Raw genomic sequence first — 20896 nt, forward strand, 5'->3', positions numbered from 1 at the left:
CAAGGTTTTACAAAAATTCTTATGTTTGATTTGTCACACATTCAATCCCGTGCTCTCTATTATTGTCATTAACCGTTGGTCTCTTCATCAATTTGATGTTAAAACCGTTTTTTTAAATTGTTTATCCTGAAACAATTTGCATATAACAACCACTAGGGTTCATTGACTCGCGTCACCTAGATTATGTTTATCGACTCAACAAAACTTTATACGCCTCAAACAAGCCCTTGAGCTTGGTTTCATCATCTAAACACTTTTTTTTAAAACAATGTTTCACTGGCAGTCAAGCTGATACATCTATGTTTATTTTACGTTGAGGCTCTAGTCTTTTGTACTTGCTCGTCCAGGTCGATATCATAAATACCGGAAGCCATGAGCCTTGTATCCGTTGTTTTTTATCGTTTACACAAGGAATTCGCGATCAGAAGATCTCTTGAAGCTAACCTATTATTTTTTGGAACTTAAGGTATCTTACACTTGTTAAAATTCAGTAAAATCAAGTAAATTTCATATATTACTTTTTATATGTTGATTAAATTAATTTGAAATGAATTTAATATACACTTTCAACGGGCGGGAACCCTAAATCTGCGTGCTTAACCCTAAATACTAGGTTAGTGTTACACCTGAAAATAAACTAACACTATAAAAGGGTAAGAAACTTTGTAGTTTGTACGGCTGCTGCTAGCTACTACACACCATCGTCCATCGCCACCCCAAAACCTCAATTGATCGATTTCACATCACATAATCCGCTATGGAAAACAATGCAATTCCCGCAGCTCCGATCGGTGCAAACACCAAACCTGTTGCATGGTACGTCGACTCGATCTCTAAATTAATTCAGACTGTTAATTTTGATAGTTTTCATCATTTGCTAAATATTATTATTGTTGTTCTGTTAATTATCATCCGATCCGAATGAAGGTCTCGCTGTAATCGGGAACTCACTGGCAGATCTGGAAGGAGTTACATTCACGGGGCTTCTCAGTTGCTAATGCAGTCCTACACTGAGGTATATCTGAATTGTCGGTGTGTGTGTGTGTGTGTGTATTTGGTTCATATTTTTGTAATTTACTAACCCTAGATCGATCTGTGTTCTGTGACAGATTCGCGCAGTTCCTCACGAGTATCATATCATAGATATCTCTTGTCCCACATATACCAGGCATTTCAGATCCTTTCCCTTGGTTTGCATCCTTTCCTGCCTAATTCATTGTTTAGTTTTGAATGATTGCTTATATAATGTAACGATGTTTCGCAGCTGCGTATGATTTATGATGAACCAGCTCACGTTTCTGAAGGCTTACTGTAAGCATTTATGTGACTGCTCTATAATCTATATTTTTCATATTAAGTTGCATTGTAAACAAGCTTAGATTGCTTTGATTCGATTTTTTCTTTTGGTTTAATATCAGAAATCGAGGTGTGCTCCCCAACATGCGACGTTCGTTTTCCGGTCTGGGTGTCTCTGCTTTGGACTTTGACACAAAGGTTTAGTTTTTCTTTGTTGATTCGGGTCTCATGTCGGCAAATTTATTTTCCATATTTAGGATTCGTTGTGGCGCGACTTTAGTAATTATTTATTTTTATTAACAGGGGACTTACTTGGCATCCGTTACAAGATCAGGGTGCTTAAGCGTGCATAACTATGAGTCTCTATACAATAGTAAGCTTATTTTCCCTTTTGTGTAATGCTAGAACTTTTGTGAGAGTCATCTTAATTAGCATGCACGGACATTTTTGTTTAGCCAATTACCACTCATCATATGTTAAACTCGACTGTCGGCAGTTAAGTTTTAACTATAAACCTGATCATTGTTTGTCAGTTTGGTTTTTATGTTTTTGTTTCGTTCTTATTTTGGTTATAGACCAAGAGGAAGATGAGAACGAACCGGCGTGGCATGGTTTTTTAGTTGATCATCAGGGTTTGAGCGCTATCCGCTGGAATCCTATTGAACAGGCCGAGGTGTGTTATTAGTTATAACGTCTTTTGCTTTTTCTAAACCACCCCCCCCCCCCCCCACCACCACCACCACCCAACACCCTAATTTCCAAACAGCAAACGTTAAGTGAAATTTTTTATTTTTATTTTTTATGAGAAACTTGTAGCATTGATATATGTTTGGGTTTTGCTATTATATTAAGAGGGGTTGATTTAACATTTGAGTTGCATCAGATTGCATATTCATCTTGGAGAAATGAAGAACTTATACTCTATGACCTTGCGTTTGCCGAACCAACTCACGTATGTTTTTTCTACTCAATACTCATAGCAAGTCAGTTGCCAATCTGATTTAGTATTCATCACACATAAACTTTCAATGAGAATCATATTTATTTTGTTTATAAATTTGCAGAAATTAAGAAGGACTCCTGTGAATGATCTTATTCTCAAAGGTTATTCTGATATAGCATTTGTGAATGAAGGGACAAGGTTTGAAATTAAGAAAACATTAATATTCATTAATAACTAAAACTCGATCGAGTAACCGATGGTTGTTCTTTTTATCATTATATTGCTCTGGTTTGATTGATTGTGTTGATAATTGTAAGTCTCGTGATACGTTGAATAGAGTACTCGCTTCTGACTTTAGCGGAGCGGTAAATATGTGGGACTTAAGAGTAAATGGTCTTCCACAAATGGTGCTCACAAGTGAAAGAAACATCAGTGTTACTAGCATTGATTTACATGGAAATCAAGTAAATTCCTTTCACATTTTTATAATGAACTACAACAAATTTATGTCACGTATTTAAATTTGTGGAAAACTAACCTTTTTAGTTGCTTCTACAAACACTAACTGCATGTTTATTTGTCAGTTTGTATGTGGTGCTAGTAAGAGTGGGTATATACATATATGGGATCAACGTGGTGGAAGATCATCATCAAATGTTTTGCAAAGTGCTTCTGAGGTTGTTTATTTTCTGATTTTATAAATTTCACAACTTTGAAATAAGTCATTCTTGGTTAACAATAACTATCTCTCCTGTTAGGCGCACACTTCTTCTCCTCTGACATCTATAAACTTAAAATCTATGCTGAATAAACTTGGCCCTCTAAAGGTATAAAAAGTTGATGTATAGGGTCTTTTTCCAAATTATGTTTTAATTGCCTAATTTATTTTCTGAATATGCTTCTACAAATTGTATGGTTCAGCCGAAGACAAACGTTTTACAGAAAGAAATACAGTCAATAAACGTTAATCCGTCTTGTTCATATCAGTTGGGGTTTCATCTTGCTGATGGCTGGTAAGTTAGATATCTCCGGAAATAAATTCATTTGTCGCGATGTCTTTATTAGTGTGTTCCTTTTTATCTATTTTTCCTATTGTGTTTGTCACTTATTTTGAATGTTGCCTTAAAAATTTTAGTTCCGGTGTTTTTGATATGCACAACTCCCGAGTGTCGCATATTCATTGCCCTCCCTGTCCACCTTGGTTGTGAGTCTTCCTAATTCTCTCTGTTATTTCTTTATAAACTCTTATGTTATAGCTTTTTCATAATCCAAAGTTTGTAATATCTCTCTTTGTTTATAAAAATATGGATAGGTCAAACACTCTAATCCCTGTATTACCCTCAAGGAGACCATCATGGCTTGAAAACTCGGTAAAAGAAGATTCTTTATTTCTTTGTTCTCGTTAACTTTTACGTGTTTCTTTTCAGTAAAATAGTTATTCTTTTACCATTTTATTAGCTCCATGACACCGATGCTAAGTAAATTCTCACATGATCAGTTTATACAAATTGTGGTGTTAACTTATATGTTAATTGTTTAATAATTGGTCAACAAAAGCATGCATATGATTCAGTTGATACTTATACCAATGTGCAGATTTATGCAGCTCCATCGAGTTCTAGCAACGGTCTGTACCTTTTAGATTTTAATCCACACCGTAGCTCCCCGTGTCATGTAGATAATGAGTAAGAAGCTTCCCATATTTTCTTTTCCCATTAAAGCTAAATTTTATTTTGAACTTTCATAATTATTCTTGTAGCAAGAGTCCCCAGGAGCGTGTTGAGCATGATCAAGGCATATTTGTACCATTATCATTACGAGCTACTGCTTGTGCCACTCATCCGCTTGATGGCACTATTGTCGTTGGAACCATGGTGGGTATACATATATATACTCCCATGCACTCCCCATATATTTTCTATTTATAATGTAACCTCTAGTGTTGTTTTGTTTAGAAAGCGTCTTTACTAATGGTTTCTCAAGAGAAATGAGGATGATGATGAAGACGAAGACGAATGAGCATATATGGAAGAGAACCTACATTATGCCAAAACAAGATCCGATATGGTGGAAAGATGTATATTCCATCAAAAGTGTCTTCTAAATGTGATAGTTTTATTTGATACAAGCAGTATAATATACATAGAGACTAGTAGTAGAGGATCATATGATATGATGTAAAATGTAATGCATCGCAACATATATGATATGATTAATATTATAAAACATTGAATATATGGGCATGGTTGTACCTAAACAAAACATACAAGAAAACATTTAGGTAGTGTGTCTCATCAGAAGACAACAAAGATTATGCAGATTCACCAAATTCAGAAGGACTCAGATTCTTAAATCTGTTACATTGATAATTTCAGTATCATTGTTGACGATTTAGACAGAGATTATGAAATACCAAATATTTCAAAACAAGTACTGTGATTTGTTCGGAGAAGGTATTTTTCTCATATTGTTGAATCGATTACAAGGATATATACAAATACAATACAAACTATAAGGAAACTAAATCTCCGCCTTCTATAATAGGATACCTGCTAATAAAATACAATAATATTTACGTTAATACACCCATGTAGTCGAAATCATAGAAGGCCATAGGCAGAGAATGAATCGGAAACAATTAAATAACTAATGTGGTAGTCCCTACGTGAAAACCTCTGCATACTGAAATCAGCTGGAATGCATAGAACTTGAATTGCTTCAAAACAACCTTTTCCCGCACAAAATGAATATCAAGCTCTACATGCTTTGTTCTTGGATGCCGCACAGGATTTTTGGACAACCAAACAACATATACCATATAACTAAAACTTAGAGTTGCCTTGCAGGTTGGAACAGGTAGTTCTAACAGTAGGTTACATATCCAACTCCTTTTTTCAGCGATAGCGTTTGCGATACCCCTATACTCAACTTTGACGAGTGGAAGAGGTGTTCGGGTAACACAAACATCCAAAAACTTATAGGCGATCATAGGATTGGTGTTTGAGATATAAAGTGGATGTTGAGGTTTGAAAGTTTAGGAGTTTGACGCGTAATATGGTGTGAAGGTAGCAAGCGGTATGAAGTGCCTCAACCCAAAATGCCAGTGGGATAGGAGGAGGGTAAGCATGATGTCATTGACTTGCTGGATCCGGCCTGCGTTCCGAATTTATGTTTTGTTGAGAGGTTTGTGAAAATGAAAAACGAAATTGGAGGTCGTTTGTATTGAGAAACGATTTTGGTTATCGAATTCACCCCTTAAATCACATTGGAAACATTTGATGACGATTTTGGTTATCGAATTATGGTCATGATGACAACGATAATTGATGATGCCGAAGAATGGAAAATGCCGAAAACACGTTTGTCGCAAAATCATTCGGTAATCCTTTATGAAAACCACTAAATGAGTCGTTGACTCGTATGATCACATTCTGGCCCTTGTAATGTGATAGTGAGCTAGTTTATGGTGCACAAAGTCACTTGGCGTGTTAAAAGACATTTATGCTGATTTAGTAAACTAATGGGCCTTGTAATATGTTAGTGAGTTGGTTTTAGTATACAAAATTCACATTAGACCATAACAAGTCATTTTGGCATTAAAAGACATGTGTATGACAAAAATACGCTACATTTCTAGCAATTACAAAATAAATATTTGTGTACTTACGTTTCCAGATATTTCACAATGTCATCAATGTGTCTGGTACCACATATCTATTATTCTATACCAATAAATAAAGTTAATAAACAGACCCGTTATTACATGTATTAAGGCAATTAGCTAGTACACAAATTAACTCCCTATTGTGTAGACTTCTGCAAATCTAAACCGACAAGCCCACACACTACCATGCTTACTACTTTTTTTTTCCATCACAAGTGACTTTGATGATCATGACCCACGCATTACCATGTTTGTTCCTTAACTCATGACTAGGAAACCTAATCTTTACAATGTGTATTTCATAGCTCGATTTCACTCGAGAATTACAACTAAATAACAGTCATGCAAATGGCGTGCACTTCTTTAGTACACATGGGGTATCTGGATCATCACACACGAGGATTCCAAGACCAACTTAATTTGACGGATTTTAATTCTCAAACTGACAATTCAAACATTTAGTAACCACAAAATAAAAGAATATGTGAAATTATAGGTATCGAACGAAAACGAATATCCCATTTTTTGTGGTTTGAATTGATTAATCGTCAGTTAAAAAAAATTATAACATTTTCGTTGTTATATGTAGGGCATATTACTAATTAACGGATATGCCCATTGCAACCCGTTCTTACCGACAAACGACTCAAAACAGTGAGTGACAGAAAGTTACTGATAAATATGCCCGTCGTAACCTAAACCAACCGACAAACTACTAAAAAATCAGTTATACTTTTTTTCTAATAGTGATGTGTATAGTTAGCCATAAAGTTATATGACAATAGGAATTTTACGACTGACTTATGAAACACAGGAACTAATGAGATATTGCAACAAATATAATCTAACGAAATTCCATATTAATTGGAAAAAAAACAGTTGTCACCCGACTTGTTTTTGGACCATCTTTTTTTTTAACGGCTACACACACCCATCTATCCCTACTCCTAGTTCTAAAGTACTCCAATAAATAATCTACTCCATTGTGTGTAAGTTTTAAATCCTAGTCTTCACTCCCAAAATCAAGATTCCTAATTAATCAACATGTGTGTACAAGTGTGTTTATAGTAATGGCACCATTCTTGGTTTAACAGTTGTATTCAAGATTTATTTACTATTATCCAGATATCAATCAATGTTCTTTAAGTTTTCTTGTAATATGAAAAATGCCAGCTTCCTAGCGATTTCTGGGCATTGAAGGAAACAACAATCTTTAAAGATCAGTTTCTATTCTTTTAATGCTATTGACCATTGAGATTGAGATCTGAATTCTGAACTGATCCAACTTCTTTTTCCCATTAAAAAATTTCATACATGTGAAATACACCCAAGACTATCAATAATCATGTATTCTTATATTCTATTAAATACATTTATTCATGTGAAGTATATAGTGTATTATCTTAAAATTTATATGGGTAAGATAGATACTTAATTTTCAAGACATCTGGAATTATACGCGAACATAAATCAGATATACATGAAATTTGTTCACGCACGTATTAATTTTAACGTGTAAGGATAAAATCTTATTTGACACCGACTATTCTTAAAACAATCGTGATACACAAACGATAAACATCAATACAACTTTCTAACGTAAGTACAAACAACTTTCCAATGAAATCCTGTACAAAAAACTGTCGATATATAACTGAAATCACTTAACTATAATCGTAACATATCGAACAATATGAATACACACGGATCTGAACATCTATGACCAAATTTAAAACCCTAAAACTCCACAAAGCAACCTCATAATTAACTTAAAACAAATATAAATAGATTAAAGTAAAAAACAGAAAATCCACCCTGTCACTTGTAATTGTTGCTCATCGCCATCATAGCAATCATTTCCTGCAAAATCAAGTAGTTTCATGCATATGGTGTTAGACCGATAATAACAATTTATGGACCCAAGATCTTCATGATGGTATATATCAATGTGTGAAAAGATTTCGAAAACTCTGATTTTTTGCGTGTTTGACAAGTTTTATACATTGTCGTCATGCATATTGTGTAATATAATTCTTATATATCATTCTATATATAATGTAACAATATATTCTTTTAAAAGTTATAATTAAATAGATTAATAAAAAAATAATGAGTAAAAAAACCGAAAAATAATGTACCAACATGAAATCATGTCAACAAATAATGTTTTTGTTTGTGTGAAAACTTTAGTTTTTGAAATGACAAATGTGATATTTTAAACTTAAAAGAGAAAATATAATAACGTAGCTAACCTGAGATATTGGTTTGCTTCATCAATGGTCTCCAAACCACCATGATTCTTATGATCACCTTTTTTTGCTGCCAAACAGCCATTGTGATTTAGATTTAGACTTTGACTTTGACTTTTTCCAAATCTCCACCACCCTGAGCTTTTTGGAAAGAAGATGTCATCATCATCATCATCATCATTAGATGCAAGGAGCTCATCTCTAAGTGTTGTGACAGCCTTTTCTTTTAATGGCAGAATCTTGGCTTTGAAAAAGAGTTCATCAGCAGAATTTGAAGCAAAACAAGGCACAGAAAACTCAAATTCAGAAGAAACAGGAGCTTCTGTATAAGTGTTTTTCTTCAAATTGGCTGCTGTTGTCTGTTGGGTGTCAACAAAATCATTTGAAAATGAGATTCTTGGCCCCAAGAAGCCACCTTGTTGTTGCTCATTCATTTGCATGTTTAAGCATGCCATTTTTTAAATTTTATTTATAAAAAGAGAGAGGAATTGAACAGTAGTTCTTGTTTCCTCTAAACTCTATAAGTAGCTGCAACTCACATGTTTATGCTCCTATTTATACAAAGAGATGCTTCTTATCTTTATGATTTGTTTTAAGAATAATACATGTGAAGACCATGTATTCAAGTATTTTTGGATTCCATAAATAGTAATGTATAGAGTTTAGATCAAATACAAATGTTTTAATTGTGAGAAATGCACAAATAACTAAACTAATTATGCTAACACTAGAGTAATTATTATTACAGTATAATTTTTGAACTAGAGTAATTATTTTACATTATATTGTTTTTTATAACATAATTAGTCTAGTTCAAAACTGTAATTACTCTAGTTATTTGTATGTTTAGTATGCTAATTTTATTTGTACTGGATCCCACAAAATGTATCAGGTTCAATAAAACAACATACTTAAGGACAAAAAAAACGCTCTAAAAATTTTAAGATGCAAAAATATATTTGTATCCATCTATCGAAAAACAAAGGTTCAATGTAGTATTTTATCGAGATTTGTTGTACACATTGCAATATTGCATACCTTAATTAGCTATAGAGTAGTTTTACTGTTTTAGTATACATATGATGTTAAAATACTCGGATGATCTCAAAATGTCACTATACGTACCACACAAATAGCTTTAACCGACGGATAATCACCATAATCATCGCGGATTCCACCTAAATACAAAAATGGGAAAAAGTAATTCGAAAGTCCGTCAGTAATATGAAGATAAGATTTTTATAAGACTCTTGTCAAAATTTAGTGTAGTCGCTTTTCAAAGAGGGAACCATTTGTGACGGCATTTCCATCGCTAACTCAATCCGTAATGATGCTTATAAATAACAACAGTAGCTTGGTGAGAAACTGGTAATCTCCCGTCTTTCAAGCCTGAAAATGTCAACCCCGTGTGTTTTAACTTGTAAGATAAACATTTGGGCGCGGTATGTGGGCCGGCGGATCCAGAAATGTGCTGTTAAATCTGTCATGTAGTAAGTTAATACGATGCCAACAGGTTTGTTGAAATTGAAATACTCCATTCTGGGACTCGCATCACCTTCGCTCTCACCATAATCCTTTGTCTAGGAGTCAGTAGATAAAGAATCGACATAATAAGCGGATTGGATTCCAAGTTCGATCTAGGGTTGAAGACAGACATGGACCAAGAGTTTGTCCCCTATATGTACATGTTCTACCTGCATATGCACACATATCTAGCTATTTATTAGTTTTATCTTAGTTTTAATATCCAGGAACGTAAAGTTGTTATATATGGTGAAATTGTAGATTAGTACCGATGGTAATGGATGGGGTTGCTTGTCTAGGTAAATAGTAATCGCAATTGTGCACTCTATTTCTTTTTTTGAAACAAATTTATATATAAAATATTTCTTTTTTTTTAGAATTATAGGTCTCTCGAAAGATTGAGCTGCGGTGATCACCCTCCTCAGTCCATGCCCTCCCTTTGAGCATGTTTTTCATGACATAAATGGTTTTGTGTAAATTGTTTACTAACCCCCTAACAAATGGCAAGGCGTGTTAATGCCAATGAGTGTACAATTAATCATACACATGTATATGACACTAATATGACTTGCAATGAAAGAATGTGATTTTGTGTAACTTAAACTAACCCACTTATATTTGACAATGCCTATAGGGGTCCAAAGGCGTATAAGTATATATTTTTAACACCAAAATTACTTGTTATAAACTAATTCATTTTTTTGTAACCCAAACTAACCACTAACACATAGCAAGACCCCAAAAGTTTACGCATAATCATACACGTGCCGTACTACCAAATGGCTAGTAATACGCAAGACCCCTAAACTAACCTAAACTAGCCACTGAATTCTTTTTTTAAATATTCTGAAACAACCTTATGTATATATTGATTTGAAAGAAAAGAAAGTAACATAAGTTAAAGGTGGTGTGGTGGTATGGTTATGTTGTTGCCATCTATAACACCTGAGTTCGGACCTTGGCTTATCTTTGGCTCTTTTTTTTTCTCTTCTTCATGTTGTTGGCTCATTTTTAGGTTTTTTTTTTCAAAAATAGAAATAGACCTATGTATTTTATTTATAGATTTCATACCAAATCAAACAACGAAAAACTAAGATGATGTAGTGGTAAAGCTGTTGTGTTGCATTATATTTAATGCGACTTTGAACCTTGCGAGAGCCAACTTTTAGTTATTTTTTTTTCTTTTTTGTAAAATAAAGTGTGTAATTTCTATTGTTTCTATTATTAGTTTTATAATACATCGGCGCGCTGCGCCGAATGCAACATCTAGTTTCATTTATGGAATATGTGTGTGTACTTGGTATTATCAACTTGTGTTATAATACTGAATTTAATTTGTTTCCATATTTCCGTATTTGATTTTCAATAATACCAAAGGGAATACGTAATAGATCAATTATCAATTCACACCTATGTAAAGAACCCCTTAACTGTAAGACCTCAACCCCAGGTCTCACAATTGGTCATTCGTAAGCATCAAACTTACCTGTCCCAGTATCACAAAATGCTAATACTGGTGTTCAGTCAGTATTGAAATGACATAATGCTAATATTTGGTCAGAATATCACGTCCTTAGTTTCAACACTAGAAGATAATTCTAGTGGAATACAAGTTAAGGTTAAATACAGCTCGGACTATACAAGATCTATTAGAGTTAGCTCGATTGGTGTTGGCAGTAGCTGGAGTTGATTTTAATGATCCCTTGAACTTTAAAGACGGGTCTACTGGTTAAAAAAAATGTTAAATGTTTTCTTTTGAAGCAGGAATAATGCCAGAATAATATGAACTTGGAACTATGGAAATCATCATTGAGGACTCAGACTTGTGTTAAAGATTCTGATAATGTAACAGTAAAGGTACTAAATTATTTAAAAATTTTCACACCTAAAATCAAATTTTATTTGTACTTTTACTCCTATTGTTTTATGTTTGTAGTACTTCTATTATTTAATTGGTTTATTTTTTAGAATGCATATTTATTAAAGTTTATATTTTTATTTATTTATTTATTAAAGTACGTACATGTGTTATTAACAAGTTGTTACTTATATAGTTAGATTTGGTTCTAAACACATAATATGTTTAAAACCAGTTGATATTATTTATTTGACTTTTATATAGTATTAGCTTATTATATTAAAATATTGAAAAATCGCAATTCATAAATAAATTAACATTTAGTGATTTTTGGTTTTCCTTTAAACTTGATGGCTTTCCGAAGCAAATTATTAGTTTATGTATATAGCTTTAAGATTGTTTACTTTTTATATATATAAATAGGCATTTTAGAAAATCATACGTTAAAAGCTAATATATTTAAGTACATTATATAAAATTAATTACTCATATTATTGTTGTTAATAAAGATACTTACATTTAATTTGTTACATAAAAATTTGTTTAAGAACAGTAATGTCATAAAAGTATTTAAATAGATTAAACCAAATAGTGATAATACATATATAATATATAAATTATAAAAAGTAGTTTAGAATTGTATAGAAAATTTTGTAAACAAATCAAATTTTTTAATCTTATAATTTAATGGTGATTCTAAATCTATAAAATCAATTTAAATACATATCCATTAAATACAACCAAATATATTATATCACAAAACTATAATACCATATATTAAGTAGAAAAATCCAAGCCTCAAGAGTGAAAAGAAACTAGTGATGATACTAAAGTGATAGTGGAATGTGGATGAGCTGTAGATGTTTGACCATGCAATTAGTGGGTCAATGGTCAAACCTAACCATATCACTACCTTATTGTCATTTCTGATCAATAATTCATCTCAACTTCTTCCATTAACTCCTTATGCTTCTACTTCTCCAACCACTAGATCCTTAATTTAGTGGCATTGATACTTATTGGATGATAATAATTTGATTAATATATAAGTATACTAATTCAAAATTTCAACGTGATGCATGATAGAAGTTTAAAGTTATTTTGAAGTCATGATTTCAAAATTTATCCAGATCGGTTACATATCTAGTGGATTGTCGTTGAAATAGTGTTTCTTTTAGCAATCATTTTCACACTGACTCACTTGATTATCTCCCTTTCATCCTCTAGAGGCATACATTTCCTATTGTTCAGAGTGTTGTGTTGGTTATTTAAGACTTAAGAATTGTTAGTGTTTACTTCATTTTTAAATGTGTATTTCATATGTGCTTAAAATAAGTTTAAAACAAACCATAAATATTTGTAACAATTGTCCAAACCTGGTTGAGTTCATAAAACTTGTACAATATAGTGAACATATATATATATATATATCACATTCTAGGTTGTTTTATTTTCCTTTTTAAGTTTTTCTTCTCTCTATTCTGAATGTTAAATACCTATATATACTTCTATGCAAAACTTCGCCATCCTTTTAAAAAGTTGGATCTTGCAACCTAGCTAATCGTTCTTATCGCATAATAAATCAAGCTTATCAAATAGTCCACTCAAAATGAAGACCAACCATATTGATACCAAAAGCAAATACATATATTTTTAGATAAATCAGGCGAATCCAACGTACCTATTTCTTGAACCCATCATCTCTTAAGACAACTCGGTTATAAGGTGAAGGCAAAGTTTGTCACTTTGTATTGTATCCATTACACCCTAATATTAGTCCAAAAAGAATGGAAAATAAACATTATACATTTCTTGACAAGAGCAACGAATTTAACAATTTCAAAATTGTAGCAACTTAGATCATTTCGGATTGTACTGCTAATGTTGAATTGAAGCAAAATTTCGTTTATTTGATTTTTAACTTGTTACCCATTGATTTTGTCTTGATTTATAGATCTATATATATACGTAAATTTATATTTGTATGAATATAACATGATTAACATCAATCACATGTTCTCATAATGGCGTTAATCAATACATCTCATTCAAACATATTTGTTTGACTCGAGTACAATCAAATCATTATGTTTTATTGCATTCATGAAAATGAAACATTTTTTTTCTTAGCAAATATTAAATGGCTACAAGCATAAATGCACGTGAAAATATAGTTAAAAAAAAATAGGAAATCAGGTATTGATGCTCACATGGTTTGGTTAAATGTACACTTTTTGGATTGAAACTATTCGAATGAAATGTTGACAAATGGCTGATTCTTGGAAACGGGCCTCCCCTTCTTTTGCCCGTAATCATGTCAACTGGATCTCATAAACGATCGAAAAGAACGGGAATTATTATTATTATTATTATTATTATTATTATATATAGTTTCAATCATTTTCCTCTGGTTATTATGGATTTGCTTAAGATCAGTCGTTTTGGTTGTGTTTAATCTGCCGGTTGGTGATCGAACTGATAACATAGATGGTTTCTGGTTTAACCAATTTCAAACACTATTACATGCATACTACAAAGCAGAGGGCTTTCATCTTTGGGTGTATTCGTTCTATCGGTGAAAGTGGGTCCCGTACGTAGGTAATCGTTGGTTATACTCTACCGAAAAACTTGGTGTCAGGTGTGCTAAACGAATTTACCAAGTGTTTATTGAGGGATCAGCAGCGCCAGGTATCCTTGATAGATTCTTACAAATTTCAAACGACCATTTACCAATGACGGCTGTTTGATGACGATTTACATATATTTTTTTAACAACCAAATATTATTTACATGTGTCCCTTAAAGGGCTTGAACACCCAACCTCCAATTTGTTATTAGACCACCAAATATTATTTAAATGTGTCCCTTAAAGGGCTTGAACAACCAAATATTATTTACATGTGTCCCTTAAAGGGCTTGACATTTAAGTGGTTTGTGACATTAAGTCACTCGGAAACTGTACAATTTGAAAATAACACATTTTTTCACATAACAATAAACTTCTAATTAAGGACTACTAGAGAAGATTCCTAATTTGTACATAATTATTGAGAACACGTAAGCGAGCTAACGTTGAAAGTCATTTTAGCGAGTCAATTGAAATTAGGCATTTCGGAATTTAAATATTGCCATTTATATCTTATATCATGATGGGATGTCAGTATTGGAATTGATAGCTTCGAAATGTGGAGCTAAACCATATATGTCATTTCGAGTCATTGGAGTTCATGGCACAAAAAATGTGGATAACGAGAAAGCATTGGTAGGACGCCATCGCCTAGGCATTAGCACTCGTAAGCACACACGTTCCTTTGTTATATTACTCATTATCCATCCTAATTAATGTGTAATATCTGAAAATGTAATATAATGTGTGACTGTGTGAAGTAATATTGTTCGTCTACTATGATCATTAGCAATCATCAATATATATAGTTCTCAATATCCATCTACAAATGTAATATAATCTATATTTATCATTTTGAAATACAATATAATTTAATTTATAAAGTTGTTATATATGCTAGCTAGTGCCACATATACATACACATCACATATATACACACGCGCATACACTTTTAAACTAATACACATACACACACAACACTAATACACACACTCATAAGTCATAACACACATGCACTAACACATGATATAAGGTAGCATAACCTTTGGGTTCTCTTGGAATCCTGTATTATTGAACATTATTATATGTTTTTACTAATACTTGGTATACAAGATAGCATAACCTTTTAGTATATTAAAAGAAAAGGATAATAGATATTAATTTGATAAGTATGGTGCATTGCATGTTCCTCTTCATGTATTTGTCAAGAGTACCTTTTTTCTACACCCAAGCATATGCAACCCATGTTCAAATGGCAATGAGTTTTCGGCAATTTAGTGGGGAAAATATGTTCCGGGATCTAAACGTACATAAATTCATTTAAATAAATAATCATGAGCTAGTACTATTATCTCGTTAAAACGATCATAGCTTTTTTACTCGTAAGGACACTAGTAGGTCACCTATCCATGAAAATGATGTCGGGTACGGGGTTAAGACCGTATGGGCAACCATCGGTCCCCTCAATTCCTTCATATAAAGTTTACAAAACAATTTTAGCTTCGCCAACTACATGTATTCAGTTTTGTGAAAAAATAAATTTCATTTAGTTTTTATGTTGACAATGGTTTAACTAGGGGAGTAGGGGTATTTGTGATTGCTTATAAAAACCTGTCAATTATATAATTGACGTAGCTGTTACAGTCCGAGCCGGCCCAACGATTTTGATGGCCTAAAGCGAGTAAAAAAACGAGGGCCTTTTCTAAAAAGTTTAGAGTTGTGCTTTTAAAAAAAAATGAATCCCTCTTTACATTCAATTAAATGAATAGGTTAAATTTTTAACTAAAATAGTTTCAATTCTCTTTAGATACTCTATTTTATAATATAAAATAACACGTGAATTTTTTTTCTTAACCAACAATAATTTAAATATGTTAAAACACGTCATGATGCAAGTTGATCGGAGAATAATGAAACATCATGTGGACAACAACACACACATTGGTTCTTTTCAACATTTACGTTTGCAATTATTATGCACATATATCATTTTAATTTCGAGAAAAACAAGTTGGTTAATGCCAATTATAAACCCGAAACAAGTTTTGATCACTTATTAAGAACTACTACATATACTTAAATAATTATTTTTATTTAATAACATATACTCAGTCATTAAATTAATACATAATATAATTTAATATTACTAAAAAATAGGGATAATGAACAGACTAATGATAGATAAAGGTTACTTTAAGTACTAGAGACTAGAGTTAATTTTTATAAGCAGAACACCATTCCGTTCACAATATCAAAGTAAAAATTTATATAAATAAGTCTTCTAAAAATGGGGGCCTTAAATTTTTAAGGGCCCAAAGTCCTAGCTTTGGTTGGGTATATAGTTGGGCCGACCCTGGTTACAGTGTTAGTTGTTTAGAAATGTTCGGGTTTTTTTTATTACTATTATTGTTATCTATACTCCTTATGAGAGCATTTATAAGTTATAAGTGAAATAAAATGATTTAAATACGTTGATTTGCTTATTTAGGAAACAACTATTGTTAATATCACTAATTGAACAAGTTGTAATGTGAGAGAGGGACTTCACCCCCTATCAGTGCCAGAAATCGGTGGCGGTGATGCTGATTGAGATAAAGGTAACCCTGGTGCCGGTGGTGACGGCGCTATCAGTGGTATCATTGGTGACGACGAGTCGATTATGGAGGCAGCAAACGTGTCGGCGGCGGCGGTGCCCTTGTTAATGATGATGGTGGGGTCGGTGGTGGTGGTGATGGTGAAGGTGCTAGTGGAGGTGGCAACAACGAGTAGATGGTTAAGACAAAAATGGTCCTTGGTGATGATAATCCATTTGAATAAACTTTAAATTAACAAGTTATATACAATTATTTCGTTTGTTTTAATTTGAGTTGTCAAAACATATGTATTTAATTATGATTTTATTTTATTTTTTTCAAATTAGCCCAATGAGTAACGAGTATGTTTGTAGTTTATATGTTTAACTATGACAAAATGGAGAGGCAATTTATAAAGGCGGTTAGAATGGACGGATGGTAGGGTCGGGCCGGGACTCTCCTCCCATCATTTGCCCATCATTTGTCTATTATTCTGTGAGATATTCTCTAGAAAATAATGTTGCAAAAACTATTGCAAAAGGAATAATTTCTACCAAGAGGTTTTGAGCGACTTCAAACCCGATCGAAACCATTTTTATAAATCTAAATTGTAACCTTTTCTTTCGTGTGTGACTTAAGAACTTCAAAACATGAAGTGTTTTGACTATTTTAAAACTCAATTCAAACCAGTAAAACCGGCAAACCAAGCTATAATATGTTGAGATGACCAACTTATTTTAGGTTAACATGTGGAAATTATACAGCATACGCATTTTATACACACTTCTATGAAACCATCCATAAACTCCAGCTTAGCTACATATAACTTTTTAAAATCAACACGATCCAAACCATTAAAAAACCGTTAAACCAGAACATAGGGATCGAAACCAGTTTTGTTTATCATATGTTTATCGTCGTTTTCCTCTACCATCATACAAACTCAATGATGTCACTTTCATGAGGGTTGCAATCACACATGAATCGGCTTTCAATGATGAACTTATTTGTTGTCATGAATCGGCTTTCAATGATGGGGCTTATTTGTTTTTTGTAAACCCAATCTAAAACCGATCCAGTTTGTCGGTTCAATAGATTGGCCCATAGTTGACTGGCCAAAATGAAGACAATTCAAGACTAGTAAACCGGATCAACTGTGTAGACCCTTTGTGTTACTAAAAAATAAAATAAAATAAAAAGTTACACAAAAAATTTATTTTTATTAATGAGAGAGAAATTGGGAGACACTTAGGGGTGTTTGGTACAGAGAATGGAATTGTAGAGAAATGGAATAGAGAAATGGAATTGCAGAGAAAGGGAATTGGTCTGGAGAATGAGAATTGACTGTTCTGTTTGGTAGTACAGAGATTTCAGTAGAGAAATATAGCTGAGAATCATTTCTCTTATTTGGTACATAGGAAATAAACAGATAATTATATCAACTTTATCATTAGCACAAGTAGTTTTTTCATAACAAATATTTATTAAAAAATAAAAAATATATAAAAAGATGCATAAATTCCAACCAAAATATGCATTGATTAATATACCAATTACCTTCTTTCATTTTCTCCACAGCAGCAAGCAGTGGTTTGCGGTTCACTTTCTTTAACCACTGGCACGCAGAAGAGCATATTAACTATTATGTCATGAAGATGCTTTCATTTGAGGATAGTGGAGCTTTTAATATAGCGAGACAACGTTGTCATACATTTATTCTATGTTTATTCTATATGTTTTTTATGGGTGAGGCTAGAAGGAACCAACTTTATTATTACCAGGACAAGCAAGGACGAACGCTCATTTACAAGGGAATCATCACGCCCATTTGCATAGAAATACTCAACTTTAAACACCCGTATACAAGTGAAACAACTTATGTGACAGGAAAAACATGTACATTAAACGCCTGTATAGCACAGTGCCTTAATTCCACAAATCCTTCTATAATAATAATTTATAATCAAACTATTCAGGAGCATTTGTTTGTTACAGTTCAATTGAATATAAACTTGTTCTAACACATAAAACAAAATTTTAGTCAAGTATCACTCTCAAAGGTGCATAAATTGGTTACAACAGCCAGTGCATAAATAGCCCAAAAAGTAAAACAGATCATTAAAACCAGATAAAATTACCAAAAAAACCTATGCAAGAAAACCGAAACCTATGATCAAACTTCATTTGCAGCATCCCCCTTTAGCTCATTCTCAGTAAACAGATCCTCTTGAAAAGGAACATTTTTTAGCTGCTGTGAGGAAACAATGTCTTCAATGCTTCTTTTTGCTGCTAAATCTTTGTCCTCGTCAACCACCACATCTTCCTTCGCCACATCAGCTTCTTCTGGTCCGTCTTGCTTTGGAGGTGGAACAAAAAAGGGTATCTTACCCCTCTGTCAATCATGTAAAACCATTTTTGCTGCAGTCATCAAATCAGGTTCACCTCCCTGTATATTCAAACATAAAACATATATCACAATACTCATTTTGAATAAAGCAAATTACTTTCACATGTTTAACCCATTGGAGAATAGAGAGAAAAAGTTACCCTTAGAAGTTTGCCTGTTAATTTGCATAACTGAACCAGAAAGTCATTCTCATCTTCCCTGTGACATAAAATCAGATAAAATTTAAATTGAATTTGCAATTCTAAAAATACTAATACTTCTTTATGAGACAAATATATCGGAAAAATAAGGCATACCACTGTTTTATCTTGTATGCTCTTTCAAGGTGTTCTTTCTTGACACGGTTCAACACTTCACCAATGTGTTCTGTGGCATCATGCAAATTCGTGACTCGAACCTGCAAATATAACACACTAAGCATAAGCAAAATCTTTGAAATGAAAGTGAATTGTTATTATGATAAAAGTTAAAATTCACATACCACGCCCTTTAAAACAATATCAGTTTCTGTATCACTGCTTCCATAAACAACACCAGGACAATCGATCAAGAATATCTTTTTTGTAAGTGTTATATATTGCCAAACTTTCGTCTCTCCAGGAATTGGAGCAACCTTACAGACCTTCATAAAAGAAAACAAAAAAATATAATCAAGTTCGGTTAAGACCTCCACATGCTTAGAAAAAAAGAAATAATGAACTTACATTTTTCGTACGCAACGTGTTAATTACTGACGACTTTCCAACATTTGGGTACCCAACAAATCCAACCGATATAGCTTGCTTGTCACTTTTTAAGCGTGAAAATTGTCTCAACACCGATAGAAGGGAATTCTGTAAGCAATTTAACAAAAGATCATCAAACAGAAACTAAAATGGCAGAAATCATGCATATACATATGAGTAACTAATAACAATTAGCATACCTTGCCATAAGACTTAGTAATGCTGGCATGAAACGCGAGAGTAGGATATTCTTTAGACAGTACCCTAAGCCATCCTTTTGTGACCCATGGTGGGGTCAAATTACACTGCACAAATGCGAGTAAAAAATTTAATGATCATGGTTACCTTGTTAAAAAGACCTTAGTTACAGAAATAGATCACAGTTACCTTGTTTAACAGTAAAATCATGTGTTTGTGTTTGCAATGCTCTTTTAAATGCTTCTCAAGATGATAACATCTAGTACCTTGAGGATCCCTAGCATCCAACACCTGTAATCAGAAACATGTGTACCACTTATCAATTCATTCCCTCAAACAGCAAACAAGACCCACAGCCGTCAGTCACGGGGCTTTACATCAGAAACCCTAACCAGGCCACCACACCACCGTCACCTAGGGTTCAGAAATTGAACCCGACAACAGTAGGCAAACAGGGGCGACAAGCGACCATCACATCGCACATAGAGGGAGAGAAAAAGAGCATTTCTGATTATGATTAAGGTTTTGTGGAAAAGCGGTGGGTACACACAGATGGAAGAAAAACCAACTTGATACAGCAAGCACAGACAAACTACACAGAACTCAACATCTCAAAACCCAGTTCGTACGATTAATAATAATAAAGTGAAAAGGAAGCTGATATATATAGATTGAATGCTTATGGATCTGTTAATCGGAAATTTGAACCATACCTTGTTTTGGGTTGCGGTGCTCTGAAGGAGGAAGCTGGTGATAGAAGTGAAAAGGAAGAGAATGGAAGTGAGAAATGAAACCCTAGAGAAATGATTTCTCCGCTTTTTTTAGAGAAAAGA

The 20896-nt window shown here is 33.1% G+C and overlaps 2 protein-coding genes and 1 pseudogene across 3 annotated transcripts; 1 reads left to right on the forward strand and 2 right to left on the reverse strand.

Annotated features, from left to right (window-relative positions):
- The first annotated feature begins 757 nt into the window (after positions 1 to 757).
- LOC143609234 (uncharacterized) lies at positions 758 to 4126 on the forward strand. Its single transcript, XM_077084045.1, has 12 exons — positions 758 to 816; positions 928 to 1015; positions 1265 to 1311; positions 1419 to 1494; positions 1600 to 1669; positions 1872 to 1969; positions 2180 to 2248; positions 2361 to 2437; positions 2577 to 2703; positions 2785 to 2937; positions 3161 to 3252; positions 3375 to 4126. The coding sequence occupies exons 1-12, from the start codon at positions 758 to 760 to the stop codon at positions 3445 to 3447; spliced, it is 1029 nt and encodes a 342-aa protein (XP_076940160.1). The 3' UTR covers positions 3448 to 4126.
- Positions 4127 to 7355: 3229 nt separating this feature from the next.
- On the reverse strand, positions 7356 to 8746 carry LOC143609244 (uncharacterized). Its single transcript, XM_077084051.1, has 2 exons — positions 8156 to 8746; positions 7356 to 7763 (listed from the first exon to the last, which is right to left on the reverse strand). The coding sequence occupies exons 1-2, from the start codon at positions 8605 to 8607 to the stop codon at positions 7757 to 7759; spliced, it is 459 nt and encodes a 152-aa protein (XP_076940166.1). The 5' UTR covers positions 8608 to 8746; the 3' UTR covers positions 7356 to 7756.
- Positions 8747 to 18906: 10160 nt separating this feature from the next.
- On the reverse strand, positions 18907 to 20547 carry LOC143609235 (nuclear/nucleolar GTPase 2-like; annotated as a pseudogene). The gene is made up of 8 exons (XR_013149385.1): positions 20533 to 20547; positions 20253 to 20354; positions 20066 to 20170; positions 19845 to 19973; positions 19622 to 19762; positions 19437 to 19537; positions 19281 to 19338; positions 18907 to 19179 (listed from the first exon to the last, which is right to left on the reverse strand). The product of XR_013149385.1 is annotated as a nuclear/nucleolar GTPase 2-like (transcript).
- Between the last annotated feature and the right edge of the window lie 349 nt (positions 20548 to 20896).

The sequence above is a fragment of the Bidens hawaiensis genome, unplaced genomic scaffold (genome assembly GCF_021521415.1).
Source record: "Bidens hawaiensis isolate Kalapana, Puna unplaced genomic scaffold, B.hawaiensis_p1.1 tig00419516_1, whole genome shotgun sequence".
In the NCBI taxonomy this organism is placed as follows: Eukaryota; Viridiplantae; Streptophyta; class Magnoliopsida; order Asterales; family Asteraceae; genus Bidens; species Bidens hawaiensis.

Excerpts from the sequence above, each read along its gene's own strand:
- LOC143609244 (XM_077084051.1), bottom strand. The coding sequence starts at position 8,607 with ATGGCATGCTTAAACATGCAAATGAATGAGCAACAACAAGGTGGCTTC.
- LOC143609234 (XM_077084045.1), top strand. The coding sequence starts at position 758 with ATGGAAAACAATGCAATTCCCGCAGCTCCGATCGGTGCAAACACCAAA. Across the intron at positions 2,249-2,360 it reads CGTTTGCCGAACCAACTCAC|AAATTAAGAAGGACTCCTGT; the intron begins GTATGTTTTTTC and ends ATAAATTTGCAG. Across the intron at positions 3,253-3,374 it reads TTTCATCTTGCTGATGGCTG|TTCCGGTGTTTTTGATATGC; the intron begins GTAAGTTAGATA and ends TAAAAATTTTAG.